This window comes from Eretmochelys imbricata, chromosome 6 (genome assembly GCF_965152235.1).
Source record: "Eretmochelys imbricata isolate rEreImb1 chromosome 6, rEreImb1.hap1, whole genome shotgun sequence".
NCBI lineage: Eukaryota > Metazoa > Chordata > Testudines > Cheloniidae > Eretmochelys > Eretmochelys imbricata.
In genome coordinates, this window is record NC_135577.1 from 99,680,142 (window position 1) to 99,706,335 (window position 26,194).

Below are 26,194 nucleotides of genomic sequence, written 5' to 3' on the forward strand. Positions count from 1 at the left end.
ACCTCCATGTTTCTATGGTGGACCATTGTAGTGAAACTGCTTATTCAGCGGTGAGCAGGTCCATGAATGTATTAAGGTGACAAAGGCTGCCTATTGGTTAGATAGTTGCAGTGGGGCGGCATAGTGAGATATTATCATAACTGGGAAACATATAATTTATATCTACTTTATAGCTGGCATTGGTCATTGTCAAAAGACAGGATACTGGGCTAGATGAACTATTGGTCTGGCCCAGTGTGGCCATTCTTATATATTTCCACAGTCATGGTAGCACCTCGTTGTTGCTTCTATTGGCTTAGCTGGTGTGCCGAGGTGGTTTATTTACCTGCAGCATCCGCAGGTTCGGCTGATTGCAGCTCCCACTGGCCATGGTTCACTGTGCCAGGCCAACAGGGGCTGTGGGAAGCAGCGTGGGCTGAGGGATGTACTGGCCCCCGCTTCTCGCAGACCCAATCGGCCTGGAACGGCTAACCGTGGCCAGTGGGAGCTGCGATCGGCCAAACCTGCGGACGCTGCAGGTAAACAAACAGTCTCGGCACGCCAGCTAAGCCAATAGAAGCAACAACGAGGTGCTACCATGACTGTGAAATATATAAGAACGGCCATACAGATACACTGTGTTTTTGCAAAGCTATAGCACGTAATCTATGGGTAAAGATGGAATTTTCCTGGAGTTTGTCAACTAACTGTTACTTAAATTACAAATCATAGTGATATGGCTAATCAAGTTGGCTGCAGGGATTTCATACATAATTAACCCTCGACCGTTCTATCCCAATCTTTTTATATCAAGTTATTAAGGTTATATATTCCATAACCGTATCTGTAAGGCAGTTTATTATCACCAATCTGTTTCTAGTGTGCATTACTTTCAGAGCTACTGAAAACAGAATTTTCTAGGGAGGTCAAATGTTATCCCTCCCTTTCTAATTGTTCATTGAAGAGAACTGCTGGTATTCATAAACATTCTTAATATTACTCTCACTGCATTAATGCAAAATGGACTATGAGGTGATAATGGCAGGGCAGAAATAATGAGTCTTTTGCTGCAAAGGGGATAATTATTAATATCTTTAATTTTCAATAGCAAGAGCTTTACCCTCTCCTTTAGGTACATTACAGTATCTGCTGTAGACTTTAGGAAAGGGGATCTGTTATACTGAATGTATTTCTGCCATCACATCTAGGAGTTAGGAAAGTATTTAGACTGATCATAATTAAGTTCACTGACTGCTTTTTTCAGTACAACTCAAACAAAATCCAAAATTGCTTCAAATATTTATTTCCATGGCAAAAATAGACTATGATATATTCATTTCACATATATTACATTCAGTAATACAAGCTTTTCTGTCTATGAAACACAATTTGTACATTGTTTTACACACCAATTTCAGTTTTACAAGAATTAAAGCTGTACTGATTATACATTTTTTACAGTATTGATGGCAATACAGCAAAACATACATATTAACCACTAGCTTGATACTAGAAAAATAATACTTGAAAATCCACATATGCTGCTGTTTAAACAAAGTAGTGTATACATCCCTGCATACTGGCTCGAAGGAAAAGGATGCAACTGGGGTCAGATCCTGCATTCCTTTGCCACATAGGGTTCAACCCCGCAAGCTGTTGAAAACCCTTGACTCCCACTAACTTTAGTGAAAGTTAAGCAATCTCAGCAACTTGCAGGAATGCTTAGTCAGAACCTGATGAGTGTTCAGGACTTTGCAGGATCAAGATCCTAAAACTCCCACTGAAGTCCCATCCAATATCAGCAATACAGTTGACGGGCATTTTGGGTACAGAAATAGTCCAGGAGAGGGCCCTGTACATGGACTATGTTTATCTTCTTTGTGAGAATTCTCCAGCATTAGCAAGAAGATGGACTGGATGATCTAACAGATCTTTTTCTCTCTCTAAATAGAATGATTCTAGAAATCCAGTATGCTGAAAGTTTCTCATTATAGTACTTTCAGGTCTAAGTTTTGCTTTAGCTTTTCCTAACAGAAAAATGTCATCTAATTCCCTTTATAAGGTTAGGCATCTTCTGAAACAGTGCTTCATAAAGATGATTATTTGGTAAGATTCTTACTGCTGAATATTTGAAATGAAATAATATGACAAAGTTTATACAAAACAATTGGCTAGCCTGCTGCAGTGCTGCATCTTTTGTCATCTGTATTCATTAGCTCCTTTGTACATCAAATTTAATTCCCGCCTCCCATCATCATCATTTATAGCCAAAGAAAGAACACCCCGAGAGAAAATACAGTGGGGGCACATCCTTCATTTCACAATGCAGTGTCTTGTGGAAAACTGTGACAAATGCTAATTTTTTGTTTTGAAATGCACATTAACAAAAAATTTGATTTTTTTAGTTAAGTACAGAATCCCTGCTGATTAGTAAAAAAATAATATACATGACCAAAACAGAATGAACCAAGTTAGCTGGTCCCAACAGCATCTTGGTAATAAGGTTTGACTGTACAGCCATGCCTAAAAAAAAGCTGTGAAAGTTTGTGAGATTATCTGAAGCATTAAGATCTCTGCATGTGCTGCACTGAAATATGACTTCTACGTTCATGGTTAAATGCTATCGCTTAAGGGCCTAATGTGCAGCCCAGCCTTAACCTGGCACAATGTAGGTCAGTCACATCTACTGTAAATACTTGCCTGCACCCAGAAAGCATGTAGCTGAACATCTAAATGACTTTAACTGCACGCACAAATAGTTGCCAGTGCAAACCCTTATTTTCCCCTGCTGTTTGCAAGTGTAACACCAGAGACCTGTGTTTGCAAATCTGACCCTAAATCTGTAAACAGACACTGAGCTGATAGGTTGCACAGAATAAACTTGCAAAAGAGAGTTTGGGGTTTTTTTTGTTTTTTGTTTTTTTTTAATAAACACAGCCTCTGAACTAAAATGTTCGGCGTTTCAAAAAGCACTTTTTAAAAAACCCTGCAAAAACAGAATCTGACTAAATAGTCACTTATCCTACTATGTCTCACAAAACATCCTATATGAATCAAGCCCTTCTGGCTGCTCTAGTGTCAATAAAAATTGTTCCAAAACCTTCATTTGCCTCTAGCCACTCCCTGCACCCTCACCCCCCATTCCACATGTCAGAGTTAGTACAAGAGACAGATTTCGAGAAACTCTTACCCACGTATCCTTTTCATTTTTCAAGAGTCTACAGATGGAGAATACTGATCCACTGCTTTGGCCTATTCTAGGTATCTGTGTTTAAATTTAAAAGGAGATGTGAGTATTTAAGCTCTGTGGGCCTTATCCTGCACCAGTGCTGAGTGTTTTCAACTGCCACCATTGATTTCACAGAACTGAGGGAGCTCAGCATGTTGCAGAATTGGATCCTGGTTTTGCAAGAGTTTGTAGATGTGAATCAAATTAATTTGCAATTCTTTACAAATGTCATTGTTGGACTGTTCAATTTTGTGGATTAACATTGTCCCAGCCCCTCACCTGCTCCAAGGAAACCTCAGTTTCTGAGAATAATATTTTCCACACTACTTCCATAAATATCTTTGAATGGCAGTTTCACTTATTTGAGAAAGAAATAAAATAAATTATTAATCCGTTATTTATTAGCATTATGTTGGAGGGGAAAAGTTCACCTTTTTGTGAAACACTTAAAAGGCAAGTGAACAAAATTTGCTTTGTTTACCTTGTTTCTTCACAGTTTACAGTCAGCCCAATCTTGCAAAATGCCCATGACTTCATTAACCTGGCTGCACAGTGTTAAGACAGAGGCACCATAATACAAATACCTCTTTGGAAGGTAATTATTCAAGCACCTGGGGCCTGATCCAGAGAAGTCAATAGATACCCTCCCTCTCACCTCCATTGACTTCAATGGGCTTTGGATCAGCTGTTTAATGATTCTTCAGAAGTGGAGAATGGCTTCTGGTAATGAAAAGCCAAATACAAATAGTTCTTCTTTCACTGCTCAGCCCTGCTTATTAATTTAAGAAGCTACTTTGGCAGAATTCCCCGCATGCCTTAAGTATTAACCCAGCAATACACATGCAGGATTACATGGTGAGATAGAAGAGCACAAATACACTAATAGTAAAATGATGTTCTTTCAGTTTAGCCCATCTATGTGATATTTATAACACTCTTCTACATTTCTCTTTGAAAATACTGATGACAATTTACAGCTGTCTTTATAAAAAAAAATCACGAGCTCTGCTTTGCTAAGTTCCTTGTAATTAAATGTTTTTCTAAAAATATCCATAGATCCCTAGAGTTGTATTTTTAACCTGTTCACTTGTGTAAAGGGTTATTATGTGCACAGTGGACACTACGGCCTAAATCTGGCCCAGCTATCCACAGGGGTGTACATTCCTATATGGAGTGGAACCACCACATAGTTCTACTGTGCAGGCTGTGAAGAAGCTACATAGGAACTCTGTGTATGCCATGGAGTAATGCTCCATGGGACTCATGCCACAGAATTACGGAGGAGATTTACAGCCTGATCCAAAGCCTACTGAAGTCACTGGGCATCTTTCCATTGATTTGAAAGGGCTTTGGATCAGGCCCATAGAGAAGAGCTTGTCAATGACTGTACAGATCCACTGGCCAAAACTCTCACATCAGGGGAGTATGCAAAAGCCACTGCTACAGCCTCCAAGATTTTCTAGTGATTCTTAACTCAGGCCTTACAGAGTTAGGTCAACACAAGGCAGCTTTAACTACGTAAGTGTCTACACTTAAATTTGGCTCCTACTGACATAACTTCCTGCTATGCCGACTTAATACTCCACCTCCACGAGCAGCATAGAGTCAAGATGGATGTAGTTTGGTTGATGCAGTGTCAGTGTAGACACTATGTGGCTTACATTGACCATTACTGGCTTTCCAGAGCCGTCCCACAATGCCCCACACTGACAGCACAATTGATGCAAGTGCTCTTGGTGAGATTGTGCATTGCCGACAAAGGAGCAAGTGATGTAATTACTGGATTGGCTGTATGCCCATGTAAGTTAGCTCGACTTAATTTTGTAGTGTAGACATGGCCTCAGACTTTGCAGGGTTTTACAGAATTTGATCCTAAAGAAGCATTTTCCATTTAGTCCCACAAAAGAGAGAGAGTGAAGTCTCACTATGTATTTCCAGTAGTAGCATCCTTAATTGTCCCTGAGAATTCTGAAATTCAAAGTCTGAAAAAGAGCAGTATCTTTTCCCTGCTATTTATTGCCAGATCATCTTTATTCAACAGACTTTCTATAACAAAGAATACAGCTTAAACTTTAATTATCTATGTAGTTTCTCCCACGTATTTCTACATCAGTAGGATAGGAAAGTGGATTTGGTGAACCTGGCCCCACTTGGGAGTGGAATTTTAAGCCTTTGGCAAATAAATGCACCTGCAACCCTGGCTGGGGCTGGGTTTAGCAACAGATTCCCTTGTAATGCTCAATATTCTATGAAGAAACATGGTACAGATACCCATCCAGTTTGCATGGACAAATGTGTGGTTTTGAAGGTTCAAAGCATTTGAATGCTAAAACCTGAGTATACATTTAGACTTAAAACACCGTTTCTTAATTAGTTCAATAGCAATTTTAAATTTCATTTTGTTACAGAGAGCTGTTGAATTTCATTTTTATTGAAAAATCTTTTGGAGAGAAACGGGTTGGCTAGAATGCTCTCAGAGCTGGATCCAGCAATTCTTACTCACACGAGTAATCCCACTGATTTATATGAATGTTCATGCTGAAGTAAGGTCTATATATGAAAGAACTGCAGAAGTGGGCCCACGAGGCCAGATTCTGAGAGGTGAGGATAAACCATTTGACATATAAGTTGCAGGTAGTTTGTAGGTTAGCAGATGTGAATTATAGTGTGCCACATCTTCAGCGATTAGTTTCCTCTGGATCAAGGCATTGTTCCTGCTAGGTGTGGTTCTGGTTGGGCAAAGACATAGTAAGCATGTTGTCTTAGGCCTGCAGTTAAGAGGAAGAGAGGGTTTTCTCTGTAGTGCTCAAACTCATTTATCATCATCATGTTCCCATTACGCCTCTGGCGTTTAGGGCAGCGACAAAGCTCCTCCACTCCTGTCTGTTTCTGGAAAGTCTTTCAATGGTTCCCCAGCTGTGCTCCAAGTTTTTCAGCTCAGCTTTCACAGCTCTTTGTCATGTTGTTTTCAGACAGCCTCGTTTTCGCTTGCCTTCAGGTGTCCATCTTATTGCCACTCTGGCGATGGAATCAGTTTCCACCCGAAGCACATGGCCAATCCATCTCCAACGCCTCCTGGCAATGATGGTGCTCAGATCCTCTTGGCTGTACTGTGTAGTAGATCTTGGTTTGAATTTGTTCTGGGCCAAAAGATATGGAGGATTTTTCTGAGGCAGGTTATATAGAATGAAGATAGTTTGGACAAGTCATACTTTCTCATTCCCCAGAATTTTGCACTATAAAGTAACGTTGAAAGTACGCAGCTCTGATCAATCTTGAGTTTGGTTTTGGTTTTGTATGTTGATGATTTCCAGACTGTATGTAAGGTCCTGAAGGTGTTCCTGGCTTTATTGATTTTGCTCCGGATGTCCTGGCTTGTTCCATCATCCTGGCTGGTGGTGCTGCCCAAATATGTGAATGTTTCCATACTGGTGAGAACATAATCCTCTATCCGTGATGGTGAGGCAATAGTAAAGGTCATGATATCAGTCTTATTGCAGTTAATTTTCAGTCCAATTTGCTGGCTGAATGCGTTGAGTCACGTTTTTTCTTGTATATGGTGTTGGGTATGTAATAGTGTGAGATCATCTGTGATGTCCAGGTCTTCAAGGGATGAGAAGGGTGTTCATTTAATGCCTCTCGGCATGTCTTCTGTTGTACGCCGCATTACCCAGTCAATGGCAATGTTGAAGAGGATTGAAGATGTGACACGCTTCTGATGTACTCCTGTTTTGACTTCAAAACTGAGCTCGCTGTGATCAACACTGCATGTAATGTTGAAATAAAAGCTTTTGATGATGTTGACTATATGGAAAGGGATTCCATATGCCTGCAGAATGTCCTCTGGTGTCTGTGCCTTGTCATGGCGGGACAGCTTGCATGCTCTAATGATCCCCAGAGTCTGTGTTGGCAGGGGCTGTTTGCTCCTGGTAGGTTCAGCCATGCCGGATTGGTCTGTGGGAAAAGGTCCAGACAAAACAGACACCCTGGTCTTCCAGGTTGGGGGTTAGGCATAGAGCTAACAACCCTGTCCCATAAAAAACAAAATATGTTACAGAAACAGCGATGGAGAAATAACCATTTCTGCGTGTGATGGCTTTCAGGAGTCAATGACCCATATGACTGCCAGTGGTAACAGCCAAAAGGAAGCCACTAGCATGAAGACTGAAGTGTTCAACACCAAGACAAAAACCAGACTTGGTTTTTGGAACGTAGGGACAATAGCTCAGGTCACAGCAGAGATGGGACGCTACAGCTTATACATCCTGGGTATCAGCTAGAGCAGATGGACGGGATCAGGAAGATTAACAACAGACTCAGGAGAAACTTTGCTGTATTCTGGACGGGATGAGGGACAACACCATGAGGGTATTGTCATCCTTTTGAAGAAGGGAGTGGAGCATTCCCTGCTTGAATGGAAACCCATCAGCAGCAGACTTATGAGAGCCAGACTGAAAGGGAAGACATAATATCACCTTGATTCAGTGCTACGCTCTGACAAATGACAGCGATGAAGAAATAAAGGACAAATTCTACCTTACATTACAGGAGGAGTTAAAGAATACCATGCCATGACCTAACTATCATCATGGGAGACCTGAATGCCAAGGTCAGTAAGGACAACATAAACAATGACAGAGCAATGGGAAGACTTGGGTGTGGCACCATGAATGAAAACAGAGAGAGGCTTGTTGGTTTCTGTATTATGAATGACCTAGTCATCAGCAGAACCCTATTTCAGCATTGTGAAATTCACAAGCTGACATGGTGTTCTCCAATGGCAGAGAGAAGAACCAGATTGACCATATCACAATCAATGGAAAATGGTGACGCTCACTGATAGATGTGAAAGTGAGAAGGGGTGCAGATGTTGGTAGCGACCACCACCTTGGGACAGCCTCCGTCAAGCTAAAATTAGAAGTGTGGGCCCACCAAACAAAGGGACATAGACATTACGATATTGACAAACTAAAGGCCCCTGAAATACAGAAAGCCTTCATTCTGCAGTTAATACAGAAAGCCTTCATTCTGCAGTTGCAGATCTCGGTGAAGAGGAGGGGAATGCAGATGAGGAGAACAACAAGAAGTGGGACAAAGTAACAGCAATTTATAAAAAGAGCAGTGAAGCCTGTCTAGGCTACAGGCAGAAGAGAAGGAAAGAGTGGATTACATCCAGCACATGGAACGCCACAGAAACCAGACAAGCCCTGAAGAAAAAAGTTTTAGGCACAAAATCCCAGAAGCTAAAAGGACAAATACCGCGAGCAGTATAACAAGGCACACCGGGAAGTCAAACGCCTTGTGAGAACGGACAAACAGCATTATATTGATAATCTGGCAACACAAGCAGAGAATGCAGCTGCTTATGGTGAACAAGGAACAGTCTACAAAATGATGTGGCTTATCAGTGGTAAACGTCAGACACCAACAAACACTCATCAGGGTCAAACAAGGCCACCTACTAACAACCAAAAAAGAACAAGAAATGCGCTTGTCATGAATATAGGGGGAAGAGTAGCATAAAATCCCTCCTTGGCAGCTGTACTGGATTCCCTTACCTGTAAAGGGTTAAGCAGTTCAAATAACTGAGTTGGCACCCGACCAGAAGGACGAATGAGGAAAGAAGATACTTTCAAATCTAGGGAGGAAGGATTTGTTTGTTGTTCTGTAGTTTGTTCGCTCTCCGGACAGAGGGAGAAGCCAAGCAGGTACAATATCTCCTGAAAATATACCTGGAATAATCCATCTAAAACCACAGAAACTGTGAGTCGGGCCAGGAAATGCATTAGGTTATCTTTTGTTTTGGTTCACATTGCTAAAGCAACTGGTTGGTAGTTTATTCTCAAGCCTCCCCAGGAAAGGGAGTGAAGGGTTTGGGGGGGGGGATAGGGATTCCAAGTGACTCTTCCCTGAATATTATGTGTAGATCACTTGGTGGTGGCAGCAATATCAGTCGAAGGAATTAGTTCCTGAGAGAAGTTTTAACCTAAGCTGGTAAAATAGAAGCTTGGGGGTCTTTCATGTGGGTCCCCACATCTGTACCCCAGTGTGCGGGCGGGGAGGAGGGGGGCGACTGACAGCGCTGGACAAAGCATTTAAAAGAATTGCTGAACAGGGACCTACCTAAAGAGAAAGTAAATATCCAGGAGGCAAAAGATGATCTTGATATCAACACAGATATCCCAGCTAAGGAAGAGAACATTCAAGCCATCAAATCCTTAAAAAATGGGAAAGGTCTTGGCAAGGATAACTTGAATGCAGAATTGTTCAAGGTAAATCCTGAGTTAGCAGCATCTATCCTGGCCCCTCTATTTACATCAGTCTGGGAAAGGGGAAAAGTGCCAGATGAGTGGACCAATGGGTTTATTTATAGTGAAGATACCAAAGAAAGGAACTCTCAGTGATTGTAATAACTGGCGTGGTATCACACTTATCTGTGCCAAGCAAAAGTATTGTGTAAGTTCATAATCCAGCATACATCAGAGGCAGTTGATCGCGTTCTCAGAAAAGAGCCAGCTGGTTTTCGGAAAGGGCGTGGATGTACAGACCAGATCATCACTTTATGAAATATAACAGAACAATGCTTAGAATGGCAACGGCAACTCTACATAAAACTTATTTTTACCAAGGGCAATATGAATTGGAAAGGGCATCAAAAAACACTATATGGCTCTTGCAATCTACCCCAAAGTAATATAATTTTTTGGAGGAATGATATTTTAACACTGTCATTTGGACCTTGTCTATCATTTTGGGAGCAGATCATTACAGAGGAAACTGAAGCAACCCTTTATTATCCTTTAATTAATAATTTCACAATTTTTTTCTTGTGAAGGGAGCTTTTAATCTCTTAAACTAGGGCTTAAAGCTTCCTCACAGCTAATCAGAAGTAAATGGCACCATCCTGACAGTCATAAAAATGACTAACAAATAAATGTTAATCCCATTCCATTCTGCGGAGCAGGTTTATCTCTGGGGGAGGTACAAAATGTTTGTCTGTTTGTTCACTGACTGGTCCTCCAAAGATTTAGGGATTGAATTGACCACTAGACATCTACAAACAACAGAGAGAGCTCTTGAATCGAGCTGTTTGTCACTAAATCTCAAAGCACTTTACAAAGATGGGGAAACATTATTACCCCTGTTTTACAAATAGAAAAACTGAGGCACAGAGAGGTGAAGTGATCTGACTTAGGTCACACAGTGAGTTAGTGGCAGACCAGGGAACAGACCCTGAGGTCTCTTGACTTCCAGTTTCATGCCCCATCCAGTGACTATGTTGTTTCTCTTTCAGCAAAGGAGGTCACTAAAATACCCACATCTCCAACATCATCATTGTTTGAGTGTTGCTGTCTTTCTCAGATGGCCTCCTGTATATCAAACACCCTTAACTCAACAATACCATACAAGGCTAACGAAAACCTTTCTGCTGATTAACAAAATAAGCTTAGGAATTCTATGTAAATTAAGATGTTTTTAAACTTTTCTTGCTAGAGAGAGTAAAAATTAATACTGAAGTCTTTGCACTAACCACGTGCAACCAAAAATCACAGCTGTCACACTTGCACCATCATTTGCACATACTCATTCCCCATTCACCACTATGCCAACTTCCTACTTTTAAGTTCTGTTATCTCTCACTTCATCATTTCCAAAGGCTCTTCCTAAATTAACAGTTAGGTTAGTAATGGTACTTTAATCTATTAAATGATATATGGTTACAGTTTATATGCTTAGCTATATAAATGAGAGCAAAAAAAAGTGCTTAAAACATTTGCATCCACTTCGATTTCAACCAGTAAAATCAAACTGTCCTCTAAATATAAGAATAATACTGAATATATACCTCCTCTTGTCCATTTTGTTACCTAGAACCCTGTAGGTAACTGACCTTCTCTTGTTCATTTACTTTTACCTAAAACCGTTGACAGTAACATCTTCCCCTTGCTGATTACCTACAACTCTGTACGTAACTGTGCCTCTCTCTTACCATTTATGCCACCTAGAAATGTGTAGGCAACAATGCCTTCTACTTGCCTATTTTATTACCTAGCACTCTGCAGGTAACAAGACTTTTCTCGTGTCGATTCTACGACCTAGAACTCTACAGGTACCAACAGTTTCCTCTTGTAGTTTTCCCTTTTGTACAAATCTTGAAAAGTTAATTTGAGTGTCTTCATTTCTGCTCTTCTCTGAACAATTGTGCTGTTTATAAAATGTATAGCTCTTTGAAGACTAAAAAAATTAAATTTGCTGAATAGAAAAATAACTGTCCTGATGTTTTTAGGTTTCTAGCAGCTGCTGGTTCTGCTAAATGAACCAGAAGAAACCAAGTCTAAATACAAAATGGAAAGTAGAGCGAGACTACTTAAGACCTTGGCATTCCAATGAGGCAGTCATGCCCCTCACTATGCAACTCTACAGATATTTTTTCCATGCTCAGAGCTAATGCTCTGTTTTTTAAAAAGCAACTTAGACTAAAAATCCGATTTCCAAAATTACCCAGTGTACTTTTGGTAAAGTTGACAGTTAATTTACCTAGAGTAACACAATCGCAAGAAGGTGGGCAGGTACATCAGAAGAGCACAGTTGTTTTAGGTTAGAACCTTCCTGACATAGCTGAACACAGAAAGAAGTTAGTCCAGTCAATATCTTGCTTTGCAAAGGTTGATACCTTGCACTTGCATTTAATATCCCCACACCATGCCAAAAAGGTAACTCTGCATGAGTCATCTATTGAGGAAAACACAAGAAAGGCAAGTCTGCCTGGACAACTGCAATTCTCCTTTTATAAACTCTTGAGGTGAATGAATCCCATAGAAAGTGGTGGGCGTCATATAAGCCTAGAACTTTTGAGGAACTGAATGAGAACTCCATAGACGAAAGTGTATTGACAGAGAGTCTGCACCATCATCATCCTCTGCTGCCTCAGCATGTCCAGCACTCTTGGGATGTCCAGCATCTGGAAAAAGAAAGAAGTTAACTGTTATAATGACTGGTGATTAATAAGTCTGAGGTTTGTTCTTTCAAAACAGAAGAGATGTATGATCTAAGCACAAAGTCAGTAACTCCTGAGCTCAGATCTCAGCTCAGACAATTAACCCTCAGTGGCCTCGACCAAGTCACTTAAATTGTCTGCCTCATTTTCTTTATCTGTAGAAAGGGCTTAATACTAATTTGCATACTTCATAATGAGGCTTAATAATTTAATGCTTGGCAAGTGCTTTGAAGATGAAAAGCAGTGTCAGGTGTAAATACTAAGTATCATCAGCATAGATAAAGTGTCTTAGTTTCAGTATCATCTTTCAGAGCACATTCAAAAATGAAAAAAGCAACAAGTGCAATAGTCTATAGCTGGTCACCTTGGGTGATGGCCAGACAGGGCTAATGTCTCCTCTAAATATTTTATTAAACTGTCACACTGTCTTCTACACAACATTAGTATTATAAATACAGATACACCCAGCAACCAGGCAAATCTAATGAAGTGCAGGGACTAGACTGAAAAAAATGCATCTGTAAAAATCAGTCATAAAGCCAAACTAGCAAGATGCTGGGTACCCTCAGCTCCCACTGAAGTCCACGGAATGTGAAGATGCCCTGCACCACACAGGCATTGATCAGCACCTTGCAGGACAAGATTCCGGAATGAATAATACATTTTAATGCACACCTGATGCACTAGCAATCACTTTTACAATATTACTAAAGGTGGTGAGCTCGTAAGGGTTCTCCCACCCTCAGCAGTAAGGATTTTCCATAGGCCACACCATAAGTGCTCAATAGCAGTACAACACTTATGATCTGGGTCACCTGAGCAATCTCCACATACATATACCAAAGCTTTTATTTTAAAACATAGGCAAGAAGATAACCTCATTGTGTTCCAAACAGGCAATCATGATCTCTGACAGTATGACCACTCCCGTTCTTCCTACACCTGCGCTGCAGTGCACCAATACAGGAGGGTTAGAGCTTTTAGGATCTGCTGTGCTGTTTGTATGGCGCCGCACTGATTGTATCTCCTCCAAGTATGCTGTCCGTTCCAATGGAAAAGAAAAAGACACGTAAATACACATATTATATCACTACCATTGTAACTAACATCAGAGAACAAACTGCAGCATTCCTGACAATGATCATTGATTTACTGAAACATTTTTAACAGCCCGTCAAAGCAAAAGGAAGGATTATTTGTTTGCCTGGGTGGGCTCTTGGGGAGGTTATAGCCTAATTCTCTTTTGCTGGAGAGCTGTTAAAGTGACAGAATGCAGTGTAATTATGTTTCAATTTATATGGTTTTTAATAATTATGTACATCAGTTTAGAGGCAGAAAGACACACATTTCTACAAAAACCAGCAATCCAACATCCATCACTGGTGTGAAGAAACCTTTAACATCAGTATGATCTACAACCATAGGAGGTGGTGCGGCTAATGGAGGGGATGAACACAACTTACACAGAAATCCCTTGGGATCATCTGGGCACCCGTGCTCTGGCCAGTCAGTGTACTGCAGATGCCAAACTGTTCTCTCCTGCCCTGTGAGAAGGTGTTTGATCTTCAAGCCTGTAGTTGCATAGCAGCCAGAGTCTGTCCGGAATCGTGTAGTAATCTTAAATCTCCCATAGGTGACAGTGTTGTGCCTTGAGCCAAGCCGGGGCCAGTACCTGAAGCTCTTTTCTCGCCCACCCTCCTTGGAAGCAAAGCATTGTAAACATAAGGCATGAACATGAACACACACACACACACACACACACACACACACACACCTGAACTTGCTGTAACAATCCCGACATTTCTACCCCACAATGTATCGCTAAAGGGCTTCTCCACACACAGACTCAGACTTAGTAAATGAGGAAACCATTTCTAAGGCTGAGTCTACACTAGAATGGTTGGCCAGTATAGCTATCTCAGGAAATTCTCCGAGTGGAGACCAGTTTATACCAGCAAAACTTCTACCAGTTCCCTGAATAAAAAACTATATTGTCAAAAGGATTTTTTTGCTAATATAAAAATATCACACAGGATCACGATCCTAACTAACGTTACTAGATCAACAAATATTTCTAAAGTAGACCTGGCCTAAGGACCCACCTCTTCTGCTGTCACCATTGCTATAATGGCAATCCCTTGTTCCCACACCATCTGCCAGAAATCCTGACATGTATTCTGCAAAGGGCCCTGTGTAGCTATATAGTCCCACTCAATGCCACTGACAGAGACCTGTAAAAAAATGCAAAAGGAGAATGTTAAATTACTGGTTACCAAGAAAGTTGTTTGCAAAGTGAGCGACTTTAAAGTTTGGAGTTGAAAGTAACATTTGGGAATCAAATGAGGCCACTTGTAAACCATATAAATCTGACTCCACCTAGTATTTGCACCCTGTCGTGTTGTAGTCATCATTTATATGGTCCTTTAAAAAAGTTAAATGAACATTTAGAGGAGAAAAACAACTAAAGACATAGTATTTTAAAAACCAACTATACTGGACAACTGAGGCTACATCAACATTCTTTCATATTGGGTGAATTCTGTGCATTTAGACAAATTAGGCTTTATAGACATTTTCTAGCCATTTCAATGCCATTATTACAGCATTAAAGTGAGTCTACACTAGTCAGAATGTTTTTCCTTCCAATTTTGATTCAGGAAAGTCAAAATGCTGACTTATAGCTTGTTATCAAGTATGGAAACTGTTCAATACTATGCCAGGCAGCAAAAGGCCATTAAAAAAACATATAACCTTGTTTAGAGCTGCCTACAGATAAGAAGGAGATCTTAACTCTCTTTAGAAGCATTAAATCATTTAGGACTATAACCCACCTCCCTGTGGAAACATCCACTGGAAAAGGGCAAAGGGCCCTGGCCCCTGGAAATTCTATGAAGTTCACCTTGCAAGAGGTTCCTTATAATCTTTGAGGAAAGAAGCTTGGGCAAGGGAGAGGGATTATACTGTGAAGAGCAGTTTCCCACCTGGCTCCATCTACTCCCTGTGACCAGCCAGGAAAGTTCCAGCAAGAAGCTAGCATTCCCACGGTCTGTGCTCCCAAACCCACAGAAGGAGAGGGAACAATAGGGCCCTCAATTTCAGTTCTTTAGGTTGGGTGTGTGTGTGTGTCTCTGTCTCTCTCTGCTGAGAATGGAGTCAGACTGGGCAATTACAATACCTGACACATATATACACCATCTTTGATCTCAAAGGACCCGCATCATGGATTAAGGATTATTGCCCAGCATGTCACATCCCCAAAGCATTGATTTACCTTCTATTAATGTATGACAAATTAAAAAGAGAAAGCAACTGAATGAACAGTATATGGCAGACACCTCAGATATCTGACCATGAAGTCTCTCTTAAGGCCTAAGGGCTTGTCTACACCGAGACTTAATGCGTAGTAAGGCAGGCCCTGTAGCCTGTCACTCACTAAGTGGCCGTGTGGACCCTGTTACTATGCTCTAAAGGTTTCATTGTGTGCTGTGATGTTCTGCCGTTTCAAAACAGCGGTACGTCAAAGTGCACTACAGAACTTTTAGTGCGCGGTAACAGAGTCCACACAGTTGCTTAGTGTGTGGCAAGCTACAGTGCTGCTGCGCACTAAATCTCCATGTAGATGTGACCTAAGGAAAATCTCTCTTCCTTAAAATAGTGACTATTAAGCCAACATGAAAAGGGAAAGAGGGACAGACTGAGCACTTACCCACACTCATCTATCAGTCAGTTTTTCCAATATCAGTTCTAACACTTCTCTTAGTATAACAGTTGCAATCCCCTACACAGTTAAGAGAAAGAAAAGTCTCTCCCAGCAGCATCATGCTGCTCTGAAACTAGTACCACCAAATGATATCGTCATCACCAAGACTCTCCTCATAACCCCTGGTGCCGTGACATTTCGAAGTGCAGAGGTCAGTGTGCTCGGTCAATCCAGCACGTCAACTACCCGGCAACATTTTTAGGCTATTCAGAATTATTTTAACAGAACAATAAAGAGGCTTTTGATACTACCTGCAAGGAGACTGAAGAATCCTTCTGCAAAACGTTCTTCATCAGTGTTAATCTTACCTTAATATGGGATGCATTGATATAACCAGTGTTGTTTTCTTTGGTTGGGACCAGCTCCACTCTGGCATCATCATAGGGAAGGACATCCTGGAACCTGTTTCGTTCTGCATTTTCAGGGAGCCGGGCTATTGAGCACTCTCCATCTATGAGCCTTTTCTTTTGAATCCGCTCATACTCGGTAAACACCATTCCTTGTTCCAGCCGTTGTTCTAGAATTTTACACTAAAAGACAGAATAAGATGATCATACAATACCACATCCCAACTCAATTTTATTCTTAACACTTCAGTGAAAAGAATTTAATAAAAAAAAAATCACAAATGTCTCACTTAATTTTTTAAAAGCCCCCTCCAACTACCATTGTTTTTACAATCACAGTAATTCATGAGTGGCCAAATCTTGGGGTCTTTAAACTAATTTATGTTAATGGCAGTTCTGTCTAAGTGAACATGGATGAAGAAAGTAAGGACATGGCACTAGGAGATGGAAATAGTAAATAACATTGAAAAATTATTCCTTGATTTCTATACAGACAATCCAATTAGACATGGAAACATTTTGCCAAACAAGGTAATTAGGACAGATTCTCTACAGGTATTTGAGGCAAGGATAGATAAATTTGGACGGGGATGTGTGCAGTCCTTCCTGCTTGATGTTGCAGATTACAGTAGCTAATTTGAGAGGTATCTTCCAACTCTATTATCTGGTCAGCTTTGTTGTTCAAGTGGAAGAGAAAAGCTCTCCAGATTCAAAACAAAGTGTTTGTTAAATGAATAAATTCAGCACACTTTGCAAATACCGTTTTATCAGCCTGCAGATGATAAATGTTGAAGATGGCAACAAATCCTTCCAACAAACTCCTACTACAGATGAGGTATAAGCACAAATTCCTCCTACCATGGTAATTCTATTTTTCACTATTTTCTGTATTATTTTTCATTTATGTTTCATTAATTGTTTTATTTTTATTTAAAAAGACCTGCTGAAAAAACAAACAATCCCCCCCCCCCAGGCCAAATACTTTCTATCAGAAGAGACTTTTGGAATTTCAGCATTTTGGGGGGAATGAGGGAAACAGAAGAAGATTTAAGCTAGAGAACTGTGTGTGTATCACATGAACCAGACTCTCACAGTAACATCAAAACAGCCACACAGTATGAGACAAATCAACCATCTAGTCTGGTATCCTGTCTCTAACAGTTGCCATTACCAGATGGTACAGAGAAAAGTGTAAAATCTCCACAACAATTCATACATCAGCACACTCACAGGGAAGTTTCTGACTTTGTTCTTGGTCAAGTTTTCTACTATGAAATTGACTAGCAAGGGCACAGTAGCAAGAATCTGAGCTTCAGAAATAGATGCTGAACAAACTTCTTGGTCCTCCAAAAATATCTGAAGTCCTCTGAAACTGGATTTTCTCCCATTACATAGGTCTGAATGGTTTTGTCTGTGCTCTATTTAAGTGGTAAACTTCTTGTTTGTGCAGCATCACGCACAACAGTGCTCAGTGTTATAGTGGCAACAATATCTGTTTTTTAAAGCTTTAACTATTTGCTTCAAGAATGACTCAATTCTTTCTTCTAATAGATTCCTGTGGGTGGTCCTGGGCAATTGCGCCTCTGCTGTATTGGTTCTGCTGCATACAGGTCTGCAAGGTTCTATTTTGTCACCCTCCTATTCAACATGCACTGCATACAGGGCTGCTGGGAAAGACAATGCAGGGATGTGGATGCAGAGGACACACATCTGACTCCTTTTCATCTACCCTATCAGCGCAGCTTCCCCGTTTTCCCCCAAGTGCTTGGGAAAAACTGGGGTGTGGATAAAGTGTGCTCACTGAAGCTCAAGTCAGACCCCCCCCCCGAAAAATGATGCTGATAGGTAAGAGGGAGCATGTGAAATATGGGGAAACCTGCCATCATTAATGGCTGTGTCTGTTTGCTAACTTCAGTGACAATGTGGTGTTATTGTAGGTCCCCAGCATCTGCTAGACTCCTATGGTGCGCCTATGGCTAAAAATGCCATTTTCTATCTACATTTGTCCGGAAAACTACAACACCTCTCTCCAGTGTGTGGACTATACTCAGTTATCCAAGCCTTTTGAGATCCCCAGAATGGATTACTGCTATGTGCTTGACATTGGATTACCCTTGGAATGATATTGGAAGCCATTTGGAAGTTTGTAGTTGGTGCAGAATGTGGTTTCTCACTAAGGGCTCAGTCTTGCAAGGTTCTCAGTGACCTTCTCAGTGAATTGAGTTAAAGTGGAGATGAAGTTAAGCGTGCTGTGTTATGCACAGAATCAGGTCCTTAAATGTTGGCTGAAGCATGCACTTTACACTACTTCTCCAAGGACTACACTGGCTTCCTCTATGCTCCTGGGTATAATTCAGGGTGATTACATAGGGTTCTATTGAACAATATTGTTCGGGTTCTGCCTATTTTCATCCCATATCCTCTCATGACACTTAGATTAGCCAGAGTGACCTTGCTTATGCTGCATATCATAGAATCATAGAATATCAGGGTTGGAAGGGACCTCAGGAAGTCATCTAGTCCAACCCCCTGCTCAAAGCAGGGCCAATCCCCAATTTTTGCCCCAGATCCCTATCAAGGATTGAACTCAGAACCCTGGGTTTAACAGGCCAATGTTCAAACCACTGAGCTATCCCTCCCACCCTAAACAGCTAGAAGCTGGGATCAAGGCATTCTCAGTTGGATGACCCTCAACTTTAGAGCCTACTTCCCCCCACAGGTTTGAGACGGTATAAATGTGTTTATCTTCATGGCATTGTGTAAGATCCATCTTTTTTTTCCAGGGTTTTTCCTGAGGAGAAATATCAATGTGACCTGCAAAGACCTGAACCCTGAATGAATGCTAACTAGGATACTTGTTGTTAAATTTTTATTATTATTTGTTAAGCACCAACAGTAATGAGTCACAGAGAAAGTCACAGCCTCTACCATGAAGAGCATACGCTCTAGACAGGGATACAGCTCAGTGGGAAATGAAGGGAAACTTTCTAATTTAAAAAACTCTGAATAGTATTTTAACTACTGCACACATGCCCAGGAGCTGGATGATAGGTGAATCTTACATATCTTAAAAAAAAAAAAAAAGAACAAAACAAAAAAAACCCTTTCATCCTTAGTCTCATAAGGCACTTTTACCAACAACTAACCAATAATTAGAAGTCTCTTTCACCGATTTGCTGTCACCTTCTAGGTCTGAATTATTTTGAGGGTGAGACATTATAGAAATTAGCACAAAACACAACGATGCAGTTAATTTTTAAGATTGCCCAGCTAAGAGAAACCAAATACTCTAGAAAACTTTAACATACCCGTTCATCATTTGTTGCTCTGGTAGGCTCTTCTTTACCCTCATCTGGCAAAGGCATTCGAGACAAGGTTAGTCCATTTAGGGCAGCTAGCTTCAGAGGCCCTATTTTTTTTGCATCAGTTCTATTCTTTTTCATACCCTGCAGAAAAATTGTAACATTCACAAAACAAATTACGATGTAGTCTTCACAGGGGTTAAGCTTAATAAAGGGGACGACTGACTCCCTTTTGCAAACAGAAGACAATGCACAGCCCTTTCTCTTTGCTAACCACTGTGTAAGAGATTGCAGTGGTAAAGCCACATTCTTTCCTAGGACGGGACACCAGTCTGACTTCATTCCAGATACAAGTTTCTGGAACGCCACAAGAATGACAAATATTGTTCTCTCCAAGGCTAGGTCACAGTGTGACGGGCAATTTTGGGCAGTTTACAGTCCTCAATAGAATTAAAATCTCTAACGGTATGAATAAGACAGAAAAAAATACAACAATGGTATATCACACACATCAAAATGATTATGTGCATCAGACTATATAGTTTATAGGCCCAGTTTTCAGAAGTGGCCCCAGAGCGCACAATTTTATGGGTGCATTTTATAGCATTTAGATGCACAAGCATTAGACTGCGGGGGGGGGAGGGAGGAAGGAGAGCGGGTTCTTAAATGTCAAACCAGTTAAAAAAAAGCCTACAACAAATTTCAGATGCAAAAATGTGGTCAAGTCTTAGAGGCAGAGTTAAGGGCCTTTGGAAAAATCAGGGCCTGAATCTTTAATTTTGCAGTATTCGCTTACTGTTAGAGGAAAATATTAGTACAAATTCAGGGGGATTTTTGTGTTAAGAACCATTCCACCATAATCTTTTAAACACTTATTTACTAGAGAAAGCAAATGTCTCAATCCTATAGTTTATAAATTTGGCTTCTAACAAAAATAATAGACCTAAAGAATATCTCACAGTGAAAAAAACTGAAACAGAACATGGGCACATGTGGTGTGTGAGTGAAAAATCATTACATCCAAGAGCTAAAAGGCAGTAACAGAAACAGAAACACTGCTAATTGCCAAAGCTAAGAGAATGGGACTCTGTGCAAGAATGAATGAATGGAAACCCAATAATGAAGGACCACAATGGGAGCAAAAGACGTCATGGAAATAATGCCTCTACCAGTCTTATCAGGATATAAATGTCAGTATTAAGTCTTGAAAGGAATTAGGTTCTATCTATATTATTTGCAGGGTTGTTGTAGCAATGTTGGTCTCAGGATGAGAGAGACATGAAGTGGATGAGGTACTGTCTTTTACTGGACCAACTTCTGTTGGTGAAAGACAAGCTTTCGACCTCCACAGAAGTCACCCCAATAAAATATATTTCCTTACCCACCTTGTTCTAGCTATATTTTACAATAACTAAACAAAGTTACTTGCTGAATAAGACAGTATTCTATTGAACATTTCCAATGAGTAAAGGACATCTTAATTTAAAACTAAAGTGAGAGTCTCTCTCAGCAAAAGCAAACTAATTACAAACACAGTAGAAGGAAAAAGCAGGGTAGCTTCTCAAATGTCTCAAAAACATATACCATGTAAAGAGCAAAAAGAAAAGGAGTATTTGGGGCACCTTAGAGACCAACAAATTTATTTGAGCATAAGTTTTCATGAGCTACAGCTCAAGCTCACGAAAGCTTATGCTCAAATAAATTTGTTAATCTCTAAGGTGCCACAAGTACTCCTTTTCTTTTTGCGGATACAGACTAACATGGCTGCTACTCTCAAACATGTAAAGAGCAAGACCCAAAACCTCAAAGATATTTAAAGGTCACATTGCAATAATTAGGAGTTAGGTGTCTAAAAACCTTTGAGGATCTGGGCCTATGACACAAGGTGAGAGTTTAAAGCTGCCTATGAATATAAGCCTATCAACAGAAGAACCTAATTAGTTTGACTTGATGTTAGTGTAACAAGGGGGGGGGGGGGAAGAGAGAGAGAAGAGACAAAGAAATTATATACAATTATAAAGTTCTTAAAGGAAATTGACTAGGATTGTGCAATTCTACTAGGTCTTTCTGCATCCAGTTCCATGCTAGAAAGCTTGATTTGGAGGGACAATGATGAGGGCTATATACGTGTCGAAGATAAAATAGACTAATCCTACAGTATTTAGTTTCTGCAGGGTCAGCTGTAGCAGCTGTTAAGCAGTAAAACTAGTATGCCAGTCAGTTTCTCATTGCTGCTTTTCCCTGTGTAAAGAGCTACTTGCAGCTGCTGATAGTGACCCTGGGAAAGAAGTTAATGTAGCACAATCAATTAAAAAAATAAAAGCAAACTAAAAGTAGGGAAAACGCGGGGGGGGGGGGGGGATAGACAGTGGCTAAAACGAAGAAAAAATTTTGTTTTTATTACAGTAGCACCCACAATGAGCTAGACACTGTACAAACACATGGAGTTATAGTCCCTGCCCTAAGAACTTGCAAACTAAACAGACTAAAAACAAAGAGGGGTCGATGTAGAAGATCACGAAATACATTGTGTGGTTCTGCACACATCTTGGAGGAGGTTTTGTGGGTGGGAGTGTCAGTTTGTGTTCCTTTCTTTCATTAATTTTTTATGGCTTGGCGAGGTAGAAGTGGGAGGGAGGGGAATGGCAAGGAAGGACTGAGTTTTTAAGGATGAAAGAATGGTTAAAAGGTAAGACAGAAAGGGAGGGAGTGCCTAAAAAAAGGGAAAAACCAAGGAGTGAATACAAAGGAGGGAGGTGCTTAGTAACATCACATTAGGAGGAGAGGGAGTGGAAAGTGTGTTAGAACACACAAGTGAACACTCAGTTAAGTCCAATGCTCAAATTACGGGAATGGGTCTAACGTCATCACAAAACTGCCAGGGGAATGGATGTAGCTGCTCCTGCTTCAGGTGCCTGGTGAATGGGGGGGGGAGGGGCTCTAGGAACCCTGGAGCCCCCGTGGGTTATATTATATATATGAGTTATATGAGGTCTCAGAGCCAGTCCCCCGTAGCTACAGACTGAATAGAGGGTGGGGGCAGGAAGACTAGCTGAACAGACTGAGGGGGATGGAAAGACAAAATAGGGGAGAGAAAGGACAGACAAATAAGGAGAGAAAGCAGGAAACAGCGAGGGGGGGGGGCGGACAATGGAGAGGAAGGTTACTGCATTTAATTGTTATGCCTCAAAGATATTGAAAAAGCTTTTTTAAAAACACCAACAAATGGGATCAGATCTATCATCATGAACCAAGAGAAGAGAGAGAAATAATATCCACTTACACCTAAAGGGGGAAGACCTTCCACTATATTTTTCTTCCCTGACAGAAGGTCAGAGACAGGTCTCTTCTTTAGAGAATCCCTTCTCACTCTGTACCTTCCTGAAGTCGTAAGGTCAGATTCTGACATGGATGGAGTCAGCAATCCTTCACCTCTTCTCTGCACCTGGGTTTCAGCCATTAAGTGTACTGGGCTCACATCTTTTATCCTCTTTTCCGTCTCCGAAATATGTAACTTAGGCTCAAGGATATGCAAAGGGCCAGGAGGTGAAGCAACAGAACTGTAGGGGTAACTTAGTAAGGATTCATTAGGATAACCACCCATAATAGCAGAAAGCTGGGTTTGATCATCAGTGAGAGGAGTCAGAGTTGTACTAGCTTTGTTTTCTTCTTCAAATTCTTCTTCTTCCTCCTCGCTGCTGTGAATCAGCATAGTGGCATCTGAAAGAGACTTCTTATGATCACAGTTCAAACTTTCTTCTTGCTCCTTATTTTCTTCTTGCTTTGTTCTCTCCATGAAAATGCTGGGCTGTGACCCTGCCGACATGACCCTTGGAAGGGCCACATCTGCAGCAGAGGCTGACATGGTCCTCTCTTTAATTCTTATGCATTCAAAGTTGTGGGCAAGTCCAGCTATTTCAATACTGTTCCTTTTCTGGAGCTGAGCATGTCGTGCTGATGTTAAGGGCTCACTCACTTCCTGAAGGGAATGTGCAACAGGCAGGCTGTCTTCCTGAAACGTCTGAACAGAATGGTGGACTCGCCGCGTGATGAGATCTGGATTGCTGCTGCTAATGTAAAGGTGTCGGGAAAGGTCTGGGGTACTGTTTGCAGGTCTTGGGTATGGGTAAGGGGGAGGAGGTCGATAGACCTGGGTCTTCATGATGTTTGGGGCTGGATACTCCTGAGCCTGAAGCTGCACATTTGTTAGCTCAGGGACACTGACTGCACCAACAACTGGACGCCGTTCAGCAGGGTATGGGTAGGGAGACTGGCTATGAAAACTGTAACTCAGGTTGAAAGGATAGTGATTAGATTGGGGGGAGGTGAAATGAGCATGTTCTCGGATTTCAGGTTGGCTGTAGACCAGAGCATCAGGCCTACTGTAGGCATATGAATTGCTGATGTTAAGATTTCTCATAGAATGACTCTGCCTGTCTGTGTGTATCATTCCTCTGTTAAGCTGTCTCATCACAGTTTCATAATCTGGTGTAGGCCGATAAGAAGGTGGTATTAGCGCACTATGTCGATGCGACGGAACATGATCAGGTCTCAGGACATCGCTTCCAGTAATGCTTGGGTTAGAGGACATGGGAGATGGCTGCAAGTAGTGCTGTGGGTTATTCAAAGAGTTTGTGCTGTGTGCACTATAGACACTCCCATTGCGGATTCTGCCATTGTAGTCATGTGGAGTTCTATCCAAGCTAGTCTGAGAGTGGTAGTAGTATCCATTCTGCTTGCTCACAAAAAGGTTATCTGAAAAAATAAAGGTGTTTAACAACCATTATGTCCAAACATTAAAAGAGTGAAATTTCTGTACTAGTCATGTTTAATCAATGATTAATTATCAAAACCTCAGCCCTTCCCCTCCATATCTTGGCTTTAACAATATATTGCTGCCAGGCAACATTTTACTTCCAAGGATTGCATTTTTAGTGCTGCAAGGCTCCCAACACTGCTCCCAAATACACAATTGCTACCTCGGGATAGTATTTCTGTTTTACCTCTTGCTACCTGGTCAATTTTCTGACATGCAGAATGGATCCTGTAATATAGTCCTTTACCTGGAGACTGATTTAATTCTGATGTGATTTGTTTTCAGACACCATGACATTAATGAGTGTTGCATCAAGACTCAGCAGTGAAACATGAGAGTTGTAAATTTGCCTTTTATCTTGAAGTCATTCAGAACTTGTTTTGCTTTGACCAAGTGGGGTTGTGATGTAACAGCCAGAGTCAGAATTCAGGCAAGGTTGATCAATAAAATGTGTCAGCCTCGCTCACAAGAACCATTCAAAAGCAGGAATCTAGAAAAATCCCACCAACGAAGCAGTAACAGGCTCAGGAGCAACCACAGGATTTCAGCTCTCTAGGCCAGGGGAGACAATGCACAGTACAGAGTTATGGCACGTGAGCTCTGGGGCAAGAGGTGCACCATACCTGTACGGGCAGCCATGCTAGTCATCTAACTGGATTAATTAACAGTGGCTGCAGAGGGGACTTTCCCTCATCCACCAAGCCACTCAAAACTCTGCAGTGACTGCAACTACTGAGAATTAGGCAGAGTGCAAGCGATGGAGGAAAAGGGTAAAATAGAAAAAGTTTTGGTCCCGCTTCTGATCTTATTTCTTTATAGCTTATTTACCTGTTCTAGGCCAGCAATTTATACAGCATTACTCTTGAGATACGCCAGTGCAAGGTCTTGTCTACGGGCTTGGCTACACTTGCGAGTTAGAGTGCATTAAAGCAGCCCCGGGCGCCCTAGGTACTACCCGTCCACACTGGCAAGGCACGTAGAGCGCTTTGACTCCATGGCTAGAGCGCTCCTGGTACTCCACCTCGGCGAGAAGATTAACACTTGTTGTGCCTTAGCTGAAACGCCCAGGTGTCAGTGTGAACGAGGTGTTGCATTACTGCGCTCTGATCAGCCTCCGGAAACGTCCCATAATCCCCTTAAATCAAGTGGCCACTCTTCTCATTGTTTTGAACTCGCTGTAGGAATGCGGATATGGCCTTTGAAAGCTCTGTTTCTGACAGCCAGCTGCTTATCTGCTCCAAGAAAAAGCAACCATTACTGTGGAATGTTGTGTGAGAGTGAGAAAGAGAGGCGGGGGTCTGCTCCTATCTGAACTTACAAGACAGCATGCTGAGATGCTCCCAGGCCCCCAAAACCCACTCTCTCTCCCCCCACATACACACAACACACTCCACCTCACACCCCCCCCCCCCACATTTGAAAAGCACACTGCAGCCACTTGAATGCTGGGATAGCTACCACAATGCACTGCTCTCTGTGGCCGTTGCAAGAGCTGCTAATGTGGCCACGCCAGTGTGCTTGTAGCTGTCAGTGTGGACAGATTGCAGCGCTTTCCCTACTGCTCTCTACAAAGGCTGGTTTAACTCAAAGCACTCTACATCTGCAAGTGTAGCCATGCCCTACATGGGAAAGTTGCACTAGAATAACCTAAGATGTGAATTCAGATTGATCTAGTTAAACGAGTGCAAATTCCTGTGTAGAGACACTTATTCCAAAGAGTGGCTTTTTTCAGTTTAGCTTAATTTGACTGGGAATAGGTTTAA

General features: G+C 41.3%; 1 protein-coding gene across 1 annotated transcript in view; it reads right to left on the bottom strand.

Annotated features, from left to right (window-relative positions):
- Nucleotides 1-1,177: 1,177 nt before the first annotated feature.
- The window catches only part of PTPN21 (protein tyrosine phosphatase non-receptor type 21), a 60,601-nt gene continuing 35,584 nt past the window's right edge, over nt 1,178-26,194 (bottom strand). Inside the window, exons 13-19 of the mRNA XM_077819235.1 lie at nt 22,899-24,370; nt 19,622-19,759; nt 16,275-16,496; nt 14,309-14,437; nt 13,670-13,904; nt 13,084-13,244; nt 1,178-12,170 (exon numbers count right to left, since the gene is read on the bottom strand). Of these exons, the coding sequence (XP_077675361.1) occupies nt 12,042-12,170; nt 13,084-13,244; nt 13,670-13,904; nt 14,309-14,437; nt 16,275-16,496; nt 19,622-19,759; nt 22,899-24,370 (2,486 nt within the window). The 3' untranslated portion in view covers nt 1,178-12,041. The remainder of the gene's footprint in view (nt 12,171-13,083; nt 13,245-13,669; nt 13,905-14,308; nt 14,438-16,274; nt 16,497-19,621; nt 19,760-22,898; nt 24,371-26,194) is intronic.